This window comes from Microtus oregoni, unplaced genomic scaffold (genome assembly GCF_018167655.1).
Source record: "Microtus oregoni isolate MIOR12 unplaced genomic scaffold, Mior012 000029F_ref0000214, whole genome shotgun sequence".
Taxonomy (NCBI): domain Eukaryota; kingdom Metazoa; phylum Chordata; class Mammalia; order Rodentia; family Cricetidae; genus Microtus; species Microtus oregoni.
The window spans coordinates 29,502,170-29,515,793 of NW_024543088.1; the positions used below are offsets into that span (position 1 = coordinate 29,502,170).

Sequence of the window (13,624 nt, forward strand, 5' to 3'; positions counted from 1 at the left end):
TTTTATTGACAGCCAACAATAAAGCATTATGGGGAAGGAGAGAGAGAGAATAGACTTCAAGAAAGCTTACAACAAATCATACACTCAGTTTCAGCTTTAAAGCCATTTTGATGGTCAGTTCTATTCAAGAGAGCAGCCAGTGTCATTCTTTACCATATGAGCATTAAGCCAACCACAATCAAGGTAGGGGCAGGTGAGAAAGTAAGGACAGGATGTGCAGAATAAGAGCCAGTTTCTGAAGGCCGGAAACAGAGGCGAACTTGAAGCAAGAGAATATTCATCTTCCTAGGTGCTCTTTCCTTTTTGTATATCCAGAAAAGACTCAGACACAGTATTTCCAAAAACAAGCTAAAGAGGAAAGCAAAGCAAGTTATTAGAAGGATTTTTAAAATCTTCCTTGAATAAAATAGTCTGTGGGCTCGCAAAAGAGACAAAGATTCTTTTTTTTTTTTTAAAAAAAAAAAGTTCAATATGGTAGCCACTAGCTTTATGTGGGTTTAAAATTAAGTGAGTTAATAATTCATGTTCTTCATTTTCCTAGCCACATGCCACATTTGCAGTAGCACCCAGAGGTTAGTGACTGCCAGAATGGGTAGTATAAACTAGAGAGTGGCCCTGCTGTGCAACTTCTACGGGTCACCACTCTTCTGCATTCCAGTGCACATAACATAATCCGAGGACCACAGAGGCTGACCTAGGAGACACACACCTCCATTTCACATTGTGTGTAGCTGAAATGCTCAGGAAGAAGTCATATAAGTAAACGGTGGGACTAAATGATCCTCTGTTGATTGAGGGTTGAAAGGGGGAGCTTAAGTTCACCTTGCAAGCCATGAAATGATACTTAGGAGAATTATTCTTCATTCTGTTGATTGAGGGAAGAAACAGGGAGCTTAACAATCACCTTGCAAGGTACCAAATGATATTTAGATAAATTATTCTTCATCACATTTAGCCTTAATATTCTGTTCACATTACACTACTTCAGACAAATAAAAAACCAAATTTGGCACCATTTCAGTTTTCAAATGCATCAGTGAATCATTTTATATCTTCAGAAGGTGGAGCTGTATCTGTCCTTCTGAAAAACTGCACTCAGCTCCTGTGAAGGCAGGAGTCTATTTTCAGATCTGAGCTGAGAACATGGCCCTTTAATCCAGGCTTCCTTTAATAGTGTGTTATGGAAAGTCATCATCATCGTGCAGTTTGTTCCTCCAGACATCTTTGGATACCTCCGTCTGGCACAAAAATAATAGCTGACACGGAGCCAAGGTTTAAATCCCATAGCACTACAGTTAAGTTTGCCGGGGGATATAGTTTGGAGAATATTTTCGGCCAGGTTGAAAGGACTACCACGCATAGTACTGTTGATAGAGTCAATTACCCCGTGCCCGCAAATCATCCATCAGTTTCATAAAGTTAAATTCCAGCCAGCTTAACCGCTGCTGACCCTTGATGTCTGTCTAATTCACTCTTGTGTTCAGTATTGAGCAACTATACTTAGAGCAGCTATGTAAGGGTTATAGACTAAATTTGTAAGGAAAACTATTCCAGTAGATGAAAACTCTTACTGCCTTAAGCTGAATTTGGGGGTCCATTTCACCTTCATGCATGGTTGCTCAGACTCATTACTTCTTTGATGCGCCAGTAGTACTGACTTTAATAAAGAATATGTGTTGTTTCATGAGCTAACCTGGTCATCTATTTCATATAGTCGTTATCACAACACCTTCTTGCTTGTTATCGCACAGGACCATGCTTCCATATCTCTTTGTTTAAAAAAACAACAACAACAAAAAACTTTCCTTGATGCTTATATCATCCTAGTTAATGTCAAGTGTTCCCACAGAAAAGTGTTCTTCAGAAGAGCTATCTATGCAGGCAGAACTCTATGGCTGACTGGGCAACCTCCCATCCCAGCGAGAGATATTGTCGCAAAACATAGGGTTGAGAGTTTCTGAGGAATGACAACTGAGACTCTCCTCTAGTCTCTGTACAAACTGATGCTTGTATTCGCATGCACTCACATACATATATACACACACGAACACATACACACATACAGGACCTGTCTGTGGTCTGTGGTTCCAATTGTTTTACCAGGCCCCTTTTAATAAGAAGTTGGCCCATTGTTGAGGTTCTTTGCTCCTGGACTAACATGTAGGTATTGACTCTCATCTTCCTGGAGCTATCTTAGTTCAGATGCCCTGAAGTTTCTTGAGATGTGCTTGAACTTGGCTTCTATGAATTTTGTCCTGCACTGTTTCCTTGGTTAGTATCTACTTCTACCCAACCCTTTTGACTGATTCTCTCTCAGTTTCACACTTCTGCTCTTTATCTGACCTGAGTTTCAGTCCTGAGATAGCTTCCCTCTGTATGGAGTGTCACTCCATGGATGGTCTCAGCAAAATGACAGATGTGAGTTTGTTGATAAATGTCAAATTTACACATGCCATTTGAGCTGCTTTCCTAAATTTCAAAATCATCTATTCACTGAAGTCACTACTTTGCTACCCCTGATGTAAGAAGGTTAAAATATTAGTGGGAGAGACAGGGTTTTCCAACAATTTCTTAGGCCTTTTTTTTTTATTAAAAATTTTTTATTAAAAATTTCTGCTTCCTCCCTGCCTCTCCCCACTTCCCACGCCCCACTCCCCTCCCCCTCCCTCTCCAGTCCAAAGAGCAGTCAGGGTTCCCTGCCCCGTGGGGAGTCCAAGGTCCTCCCCACTCCATCCAGGTCTAGGAAGGTGAGCATCCAAACAGGCTAGGCTTCCACAAAGCCAGTACATGCAGTAGGATCAAAACTCAGTACCATTGTCCTTGGCTTCTCAGCAGCCCTCATTGCCCACCATATTCAGAGATTTTTTGATATTGTCGATGGTCCCCATCCCCATTCCATTAGAATGGATATCACTCAGTAAGTTCTAGAAGGGAAAGGCCTGCTGCACTCCTTTAACCTTTTCCTATCTTGCTGGGAGGACACGGAACGCAGTGCCCCACATAACGTATTGACAAAACCAACTGCCTGGATACCAACTCGGCTGCTTTTTCCAACATTTTAAATAATCATTTCTCTTCCTTTGTATTGGCATAAGTTTTGATTTACAGGACAGTTTGAAATTAGTACCGAGAAACCATGGATATCCCATAAAGCAAATTTCTCATCCCAGTCAGAATAGGTATCATCAAGGAAACAAAAAGAGCAATATGTCTGAGATTACATACAAAATAATCAAAATGAGCAACCTATAGAGATGCCTATACACCCATGTTTATCACTGCAGTAGTCACAATCGCCAAATTATGGAATCGCTGAAGTCTTCACTACATGGACACACACACGCACACACTCACACACTCACATTTGGAGGGAAGTGAGGAGAGAAGGAGTAAGCAGAGAAAAAATGCAAAATTGCATTTAGCCAAAAATAAAGAACATCTATAATTTCCACTTAAATGAATGACAACTGAGGTTATTGTTTTAAGCAAAATAAACCCATTTTAAAATGGCATTAAGTAAGAGCTAGAATAAAAATTTCATGGGGGAAAATTAAACTAAGAATATTGAGTTTAAGAAATATTTAAACTGCTTTCAAAAAAGTTTTTATAAGTTGCAGGTGAGAAAGCAAAATAAATAATTTAAGGAAATACTTGTATAAAAAATAGTTGATAAACTTTCTTGATTTTTTTTTACTTTTTCTTTCTTTCTTAAAACAAAAACTGAAAACAAACAAACAATAAAATATCCTTGCAAAAGAGACCTTGACCCTTGGGATGAAAGCTGTCTCAGCAGTTTAAGACAAAATGAAACTTTTGATTTGAAGAGAGCCGGGAAACCTATGCAATTCACAAGAAAGTATTTTCCTAAGTAAGACACATGTCCACAGTTAAGAATAGAAAAACAAAAATCTCGGGAAGGGTGGAACAGGTGTAGCAACACAACAGACAGGGAAATCCTAGAAACTAAGAAGTCCTGAGAAAACCCACTCTCCATTTTCAGGAAATGCCCTTATTACGTGGCCAGCAAAATTTCAGAGCTACTGTCTCTGTCGCCTGTTTTCCTTTATGATGCAAAGTAGAAACCGACAATCCTCCTAAATAAAGTTAAGGTTTCCTCCCCTCCCATCCCTTCTCTACTTTGTCGCATACTACTTTCTCCTTTACAGTGATTACCAGTTGCATGATTTGAGGCCTGTAATCTAATCTTCATAAAACACAGTTTTCTCTTATATAAAATAGTCAAAGCAATTATAAAGAATAAAATAATAATTATGGAGCATTCATTGGAATGCATTTTCACTTAAGCTCACGAAGTACTTATCATATGCCATGTAACATTCTAAATTAAGTAAAATAAATTGGTCCTAACAATCCATGAAAATTATTTTATATAAAAAGTCCCATTCATAAGAAATTAATTGCCTGAGGTCATACAGAAATAAATTATCAAAGATAAGATTTGAACTCAAGCCACCCTGGCTCTGAAGCTTAAAGTCTTATCTATTGTATTTTTTAAATTTTATTTATTTATTAAAGATTTCTGTTATTTTGAAATAATGCGATATTAATTGGTTGGTTTGTGTTAAGTTGTTAATATTATGTTATCTTTTCCTTTTTTTACTAGTATTGCCGCTCCTATTACTACAATATATTCTAATAGAAGTTAAAGACAAATTAGGGTGTTGATCAGAAAAGTCAAATATACCTTAAAAAAATTCACATCACTAAGGAAGTGGAGAAACAGATGTAATCGTTACTCTTTCGAAAATAAGAACCCTGTTAGCAATAAGCAAGAAAATCCTGTTAAACATATGAAAAACTAGTGATTCAAAAGAATAATTTTCCAAACTGTCTGCATCAAATCTATGCATATAACAAATATTGTATCAATGGGGTGTCTATTTATGTAAAGAAAAAAGTCAATTTATGTTAAAAACTTGGCTATTTCTGCTTTCATCCTCCTGACTTCAGTCCTTAAGCCAAAATAGGAATAAGAGATGAGGATTTTAAGCACTACAGACTTCTTTCATCTAAACCTGAAATGTTTCACTCACTGTTGCCACCATCACAGGGTTGGGTACGCTTGTGCTCGCTCACTATCGTTAGACTCTCTTCTTACATCATCTTTATCTCAACGAGAGGACTGAAAACTGTCAATATTATCCTTTTATTAATAGAAGTCTTTATCAAAAGAATCTTCTGGAAGTCATTTTTACAATGGAAATAAAAGCTTACCTCTTTTATTAGGACGGGAAGAGGATAGGCTGCCGTCTACAGCATCTGTGGCGTGGGTCAGTTCAGCAGTCTTTCCCTCCATAAACTGTTCTTTCAGTTTCTTTAGCTATAAAATAATAAAGAAGAGGAAGATGATGAAAGAACCAAAAAAAAAAGGAAGGAAGAAAGATAAAAGAAAAGGCATAAGAAAAAATTAAAGAAAGATAAATGCACAAAGCCCAAAAGACTGGCATTCAGAAGTTGTCTGCAATAAGTATGAGAGTTAATAAGAAATCAGAAAGAAACAGGTTGGGGCTATTTGAATAAGAATGCCTTGATAGGCTCATATATTGGATGTTCAGGAAGAGTTGGGAAGACGCTATCTTGTTGAAGGTGATGTGCTACTAGGGTAGGACTGTGACTAATGTGCATGGTATTCACAAATCAAATCAGCTTAGGTGTAGCCTAGGTAGCTATATTTAACTTTATGTCCCTCATATAATCAATCAGTCCTCACTAATAAACTGTAGAGAATTATGTGATTGCTTGGACTTTCAGGAGTCCTTTTCCATTCTAAAAAAAAAAAAAAAAAAAAAAAGACGTATTTCAGGCCCTATAGTTTTCAACCAGCATTCAACCTAATCTTTTTTTTCCATTTTTTTATTGAGAAAAGGAGAAAAAAAAAAAACAAGTTTCCACCTCCTCCCAACCTCCCATTTCCCTCCCCCTCCTCCCACACTTCTCCCCCTCCCCCCACTCCTCCCCCCCTCCCTCTCCAGTCCAAAGAGCAGTCAGGGTTCCCTGCCCTGTGGTAAGTCCTAGGTCCTCCCCTCTCCGTCCATTTCTAGGAAGGTGAACATCCAAACTGGCTAGGCTCCCACAAAGCCAGCACATTACGTAGGTTCAAAACCCCGTGCCATTGTCCTTGGCTTCTCATCAGCCCTCATTGTTCACCATGCTCAGAGAGTTCAGTTTTATCCCATGCTTTTTCAGTCACAGTCCAGCTGGCCTTGGTGAGCTCCCAATAGATCAGCTCCACTGTCTCAGTGGGTGGGTGCACCCCTCGTGGTCCCGACTTCTTTGCTCATGTTCTCCCTCCTTCTGCTCCTCAACCTAATCTTAATATTTAACAAGTTCTCCGAACACATAGCCACTACAGACCCACTCTATCAGTGTAGGGTTGGTGTACATATTGCATGTACACAGGTTCTTGCTCCTCAGAAGAGAATGATGCTCCCAATTCTTTTTCCAAATGCCCAAACTCTTTGCATGATGATGGAACTGCACCAAATTGTATTTGAAGGAGATTAGAAATTGTATAATTCAGCCATTAAAATACTCTTTATGAGATATTAAGGAGGAGAGAAAATGAAACTGATGGAGAGGGTGGGACTCCTTGTCAAGAGGGCAGAACTTCAGTTTCTACAAACAAACTGCTAGAAGCCAAGTTACATGTTTCTTTTTCTGTTTCTTCCATGGTTAATTTTCTGAAACCACATAACTTCTTTCAGCAGGAAGTAAAATTCCACTATTTAAAAACTGTAACTTCGGAAAACACCAACTTATATCCCCGGGTTTTACAGATGACAATCTCAGAGAATTTTAACTATTCCAGTGTCTCATGGTTAGGCCACTGGTATCACCACAATTGCTGTGTGTGTGTGTGTGTGTGTGTGTGTGTGTGTGTGTGTCATTTTGCCTCACTATAGCTTGTTGTCTGTTTCTTGAAAAATTACTCTATTCTTTTTCTAGTGGAAATAGAGCTTTTATACTGTAATATCAATACTTCTTGAAAAATAACGTATAAAAATGTATCTAGTAAGAGTTGTTAAAGTTGAGCATTGAACCATTTTGTACTCTCACCTGTTTAAGGTCTTCTGGGCTAATGGGCAGATCTACACCTGAAAGAGACATTGTCAAGTGAAAAACATACCATGGGTAGCATTTAATTCACTTCAGGATATGCATCTATGCTCATAATGGAAGGCAATTATCTTTTTCATGTTTCAGGACTGCCCTGTCATTCCTAATGGAGAACACTAAAGATGTTTCTAATGTGTAGAATGCTGAACCACAATAACCTATAGCACAAAAAGCACCTATGTCCGCCTAATCACATTAAAATCTTACATGGAATAAAATACACTTTTAATATTTCAGGTAACTCTGTGACTTGTATCATGAACGTCTGACAGTGGTCTTCACTGAAGGCTTCTGTATAGCATCTAAGCTAGTGAAGTCCTGGATCTAGAAGGAGAACTTACATACTCCCACTTTACTAACCTGGCATGACCTCTAAGTATATTCTAAATATTTGTCCTTAGACCCAACGATAAGTTCAGTCCTCACCCCTCAACAAGGAAACTTCTGTTTGCCATGGGCGGAGACCACTACAGAAAATCACAACTAATCACACTATTCCTACAAAACACTCCTATGCCTAAGACATAGGGAACTGAGGAAGAGGAGGCAGAAAGATTGCAAGAGCTAGAGGATCATAAAGGAATTTGCTGTGAGACCCTGATTCTGCTGTTTTTAACAAGGTCTTGTTCTTGACTCACCAGCGTGGGAGGGCCTCTGGAAACCCGGGTGGTGGCTCAGCAGAGCCAGCAGTAGTTTCTCTTGAATTGTGTGTTCATTAGTTGGAAACAGCTCATGTCCTGTAATAATCAAATGTCAACGTGGTTAATGAGTCACTTAATGTGCCTCTAGGTCATTGGGATTTGTAGTCAACTCAACACCTATATTCACCAATGTTAGAGGGTAAGGGCTGACTATGATTCAAATGGCAGACCATTCTAAAACCTGGGGGAGTGGGTGTGCACATCCTGAGAGACAGCCAGAGTGATACAGGGGTGGTGGGACTGCAGGAGAATTTTATTATCCTTTCTGAGTTTCTTCCTTAACCATCTGCAACGGCTTTGAACATATGAACTAAAAGTTAATTTTAAAAGAAGAGCATAACATTTCATTCTGTGCTTCTATTTGATGTGTTACATTTAAACATGAGACATTCTGTGGTCTGGAGTTTCCTTTAAATGACTTGAGGAAGAGCGAGTGTCAACTTATTCAATACAGGCTTCTTTCCACTGTCCTGGATGTACCTGAGAGATATTAGGGCTTAGGTCTACACATGCCTCAGCATTATATGTGTTTATATTCTGGAGTATAAATTAGGACAAGACTTCATTCCAACTGGACAATTTGAGTATTCAAAAACAATGAGCTCACATAAAGACCTTAAAAATCAAAAGTCGTTTCTTATATTCTAGTTGATTCTTAAATCCAATACAGTCCATTTTCCCTCTTACCTCCTCACTCTCATCATTACTGTGTGGGCAGGAAGTAGGTTAACAAGGGCTCGCTGCAGTAGCTGTGCGAGCTTAGCTGACCTCAACAGTTGAAAGTGATGATTGCTTTTATAGCTTCAGTGAAGGAAATGTGTCAGAACTTGACTAAATTGTTTCCTAAATACACACACAGACACAGTGAGAGTGACAGATCTTGAGCCTGAAGAGATAGCTCAATGATTAAGAGTGCTTGCTGCTCTTGCAGAAGACCCCATTCAGTTCCCAGCACCCATACAAGGCGACTTATGAACTCCTGCAGTTCCAACTCTGGGGGATCTAATGCTGACTTCTGTATTCTGCTCACAAAATTGTATGTTCCCTCTGTCTGTCTATCTATCTATCTATCTATCTATCTATCTATCTATCTATCTATCCCTATCTCATGTTTAAAGTATTGTAATGATAAATCTTTTAAAAAGAATACATTTTCTTTTCTTGCTCCTTGATGGGAAGCTGTGCTTTGCATTATGTTCTGTGGATGTTAAGTAGAATGTTTTCCTAATCAAGACAAATTGATTGCCTTTGACAGTTTTGTTTCCGGTGACTACACCTGTGTGATGTTTGTTCTCAGAAATCCTTTCCTGCCTAAAACAACCACCATTTACAGGAATCTCATAAGAAAAGAAGTTTGGGAAGATTTTTTTTTAAACATCATGTCTAAGGAAATTAACATGAAAGCAGGGAAAAATATTAAAACAATCACATTTCCATCTTAGTCTCTATTTTTAGCTTATAAACTATAACTATAGCTTTTAAAAAAAAGTTGTTCCTTTAACACACTTCCATGTTACTCAATGAATAATGTTAACATTGATTAAGAAAATGTCTGCATAATAAGCATCTGGATGCAGAGGTGGCTTTGCCACAGGAAAAGATAAAGTGCTCAGGCAGGTGAGTTTGAGTGATAGACAAAGACAGAAAATACAGATCCAATACCACTCCTGGGCTCAGCACGAACAAACGGTTTTTTTTTACTCACAGGAAGGTGTGAAGCTTTTGAAAAACAGAAACAAGAAATTCTACCAGAAAGAACACTAGAAACTTCCCAGATGATAATATGACAAAATAGGTCTTGCATGGCCTTCGTGGTTATGTTGTCCTTTCTTCCTTTTCTAGTAAACTAGTTTCCAGTTTTGCACTTTTTAACTGAGGCATGCTTCAATATTTCCCCATGAATAAACGCTAGCAGCATTGAGCTACTCATGGCTCAATATAGATATGTAATATGTATGGGGAAAATTTATTTTCATCTTGAAATATGTAGAACAGAAAATGACAACACTTCAAATTAATCATGTTCATTAATGTTCATTGATTCTGAGATCCAAGAGGGTCTCGGAGAGATACCTTTCCACTATGCTGCTAGAGACACTTGAAAATCAAGTCATCTGTGGAATCTTGAGGTCAGAGGCGATGTTTATGAATCTTATCAATGTTTTAGAGTTGCATATGTATTTTTATGTTTCTCAGAGGCTCGAGCAGAGTTGCAATGACCAGTAACACATATGATGGCTGCAAAGTCTTCAACAAATCACTACAGCATTACTCACATATTTATACTATGCCAGAACCACCAGCAATTTCATTAGTTTGCAGAGACCAATAGCGACCTACAAATACAGTGATTTGGATGGAGAGAACAAAGTGGGGAAGCCATCAGTAGAATACAGAGTCTGCAAGACCCACCCTTGGAATTGCTTCTAGTGGTATTCACCTGCCAATAGGAAAATCTTCATGAGAGAAGTAAGCTTTGTTGGTTTTTAAAAACACAGTAGAGGTAACAGAGGTACAGTAAAAGTGAATGAGGTCCCAAAATGAGAAAGCTGATCCTTTTTCTTCCCTTAATGTCACAGAACATTTACTGAATTCCCTCCTACTTCCAACTGTGAGTAATAAAATCTAGGACCTTCCTGGCCAGGGTGTAGGTTAGAGAAAAGAAAAAGAAAAGCCCCCAGTTACAAGCCAGAAGGGATAAGGTTTTATGAACAGTATATTTAAGTCACTATTTTGTTTTTTTAAGTCATTATTTTTAAAATGAAAAAATTTACTAGTGTTTCATAAGTGAACTTGTTTGTGTCATAAATCACCACTAAATGTAAGCTGATGGCCAAGCTGAACAGGCAGTTTGTATACATTGCATTTTCAAAGAAAGCAGCCCCTAAATCCACTTTCACTGGCTTTATAAAGGTATATTTTTAATAGATGTCACAGTTACACTGTTTCCTTAATGTGCATACTATGAACTTAGTGACCCAGATAAACTCAAATCAATATCTAACCTGAGTGTTGCGCCCACCCCAGGCATTCCCCGCCTCTCCGCTCTGCAAGAACAGTTTTATCTGCTACTTTCTCCAAGGTGCACCTTTTGCGAGCATCCAGCTAATAATCTCACATGAGAGAAGTCTTCTCCTTTCTCCAGGGCACTTCTGGAATGGAACTGAATCAACAGCTTTTTACATATTCCAAATCTCTGACCATATAGTACAAATTAAAATAAATGCCTGTGACTAGAAATGTGTGTGTGTTTGTGTGTGTGTGTATCTGACGTTAATTTAGTACAACACCAGACAAAGTTGACACAATTTGCCAGAGAAGAAAAGCTCCACAGAATATTTTCAGTTCAGAACAGCAGCTACTTAAGGAGGGTGCAGTGATTAACTTATATTACTGCTTTAAAGAGTTATTTCAGCAATGGCAGAAAAGTAAATGAAATAAATCCAACGATGAGGATCACTCACCAACCTGTAGGGCTTTAGATTCATGTGCACATACCTGCGGTCAGAGGTTGTCTTCCATGAGCAGATTTTAAAAGGTTCATCACAGACAGCAAAGCCAGGAGTCCGAAGCAGAAAGAGGTTGAAAAGACCTTCATGTTGAAAATCTCCTGTCCTAACAGAGAAACCCAATTTTCAAGTCAAAGCAGATACCCCAAATGGCTGTCGATTGCAGCAGAGCCTGCCTGCAAAGGGCGAGTGTGATCCAAGCATGAGTATCCTACAAAGGGAAGAAATTTATAAAATGGAATGCATCCTGTCACCGTGATTCACTGCCTGGAGAAGTGACAGGACAGACTGGCCCCACGGTCAATGGGAGGAAGAACCAGATCGATACATCTTGTACCTGCCCATTTCACTAAATGCAAGCATTCTTATGTATGATCACGCAATCAAACACATGCTGCACAAGCCCACAGCAGTTACTAGGGAAACAGAACATGTATGGAGAGTTTTCATAAACTTTTGTTTATTTTCCTTATTGTAGCATTAATTATCCTGAGATGCTAAGCTTGAGAACATAAAAAGAGGGTAAAAGTGGGACCAATTTGACTAATTTAGAGCCAACTGATCATATTCTTAATAGCAGCATAACCAGCATCACATTTTTAACCAGCCCAAAGGATGAAAGCTGGAAAGAGCTCAGGTTTGAAATGCATTGCTGCACTAGAGAAGGATGGTTTCGTTCTGCTACGAGCAGCACTTTCTTAAATCAAGACTCAATTTAATTAATTCAGAGCTGGCAAACGTCCCATCAATTACTCTCTTTAATAGTCGCCTTAATTGAGGGTTTCATTTTAAGTCAGAGTATTTCAATATATCCAGAATTCCGATTTAATGGCTCTAGGGGTGCTGTAACGACCTCTAGTTTTGAGAATGCATCACACACAGCTGATACTGTTCCAAGTGGACACAGTGGACTCAAATAGGGCAAATACCAATAGTTTTGTTATCCACCAATATTTTTGCTATCCAGTTCATTTGATATTTTCCTGAATGGGCTGAACTACCTGTTTTAATATCTAGGCAAGTTCTTTCACGGGCTCATTTTCCAGTCATCATTTTTGAACCCGCCCCATATTCTTTGTCCTGGAGCGTTGCTGTCACATTTCTGGCTGACTGGTGCCCTTTGTTTTCTGACTGTTTTCCCTGCTCATTTCAGAAGCTCCTGACCAATGCCACCCACTCCAAGACTTTAGAGTCTTTGCTCATTTATCTTACTTTGAGTTATGATATTTGTCTCATCCTCTGGACTGTATACATCACAACCCATAGTCCCTTCCTCTGTTACTACCACTGTGTGTTTGTGTGTCTCCCTCCACTTCTAAACTGGGAAGATTTCCAGAGACACCCTATACATTTCTGCCCCTTTAAATCATTTCAGTCAGTTGAGGAGGATATGAATGAGAGCACACTGGGTGTATGAATAAGTAACTGCATTTCCAGGTAATTGAAAAGAAAACGGGATTACAGCGCTCAACTTTGTAATTGGTTAAAAAAGGTAAAAGGGTTAAAGGAATAACTGTGATTCTTCTTTGTTTATTGTTAAGGCTCAAAGTTTAAGAATGCTCATTGTTTGAAGTATGATCCTACTACCTTATCATACCACTGTGTTTCAAAATTGGTATTCAATAAACCTCATGTCTGAAGCCTATTTTAAAAGTTATGGAAAGAAGAAAAATATTCATCAGTGTCATTTGTTGTCAAGAGGATGTACAGATATGATTATCAAATAGTGTTATTCCAGGACAAATGTTAAAAGACATGTAAATAATAAGATAGAAAATAAACTCTCAAAAAATAAACTAATAATTGAAAATGAAAACTTTTGGGTAACTATTACAATGAAATCATAAAGTTAAATGTAAATCAAGGCCAGCTGGACTGGAACGGAAAAACATGGGATAAAACCGGAATCTCTGAACATGGCGGACAATGAGGGCTGATGAGAAGCCAAGGACAATGGCACTGGGTTTTGATCCCACTTCATGTTCTGGCTTTGTGGGAGCCTAGCCAGTTTGGATGCTCACCTTCCTAGACCTGGATGGAGAGGGGAGGACCTTGGACTTTCCACAGGGCAGGGAACTCTGACTGCTCTTCGGACTGGAAAGGGAGGGGGAGAGGAGTGGGGGAAGTGGGAGAGGAGTGGGAGGGAAATGGGAGGCTGGGAGGAAGCAGAAATTTTTTTTCAATTAAAAAAAAAGATTTTCTTAACCAAAAAATAAATAAATAGATAGATATGTCTTAAAGATATTTAAATTACTTGCATTTATATTTGAAAGTATT

The 13,624-nt window shown here is 38.6% G+C and overlaps 1 protein-coding gene across 1 annotated transcript; it reads right to left on the reverse strand.

Moving 5' to 3' along the window:
* Positions 1-11,678, reverse strand: Uts2b (urotensin 2B). The gene is made up of 5 exons (XM_041678241.1): positions 11,337-11,678; positions 7,776-7,874; positions 7,078-7,115; positions 5,236-5,341; positions 1-348 (listed from the first exon to the last, which is right to left on the reverse strand). The coding sequence occupies exons 1-5, from the start codon at positions 11,434-11,436 to the stop codon at positions 323-325; spliced, it is 369 nt and encodes a 122-aa protein (XP_041534175.1). The 5' UTR covers positions 11,437-11,678; the 3' UTR covers positions 1-322.
* Positions 11,679-13,624: the final 1,946 nt, after the last annotated feature.

Bases quoted from the DNA above. Each gene is read 5' to 3' on its own strand.
- Uts2b (XM_041678241.1), bottom strand. From the start codon at position 11,436: ATGAAGGTCTTTTCAACCTCTTTCTGCTTCGGACTCCTGGCTTTGCTG. The intron at 5,342-7,077 runs GTGAGAGTACAA...ATTATTTTATAG, and splicing joins GCCCAGAAGACCTTAAACAG to CTAAAGAAACTGAAAGAACA. The intron at 349-5,235 runs GTAAGCTTTTAT...TTTCCTCTTTAG, and splicing joins TTCCCGTCCTAATAAAAGAG to CTTGTTTTTGGAAATACTGT.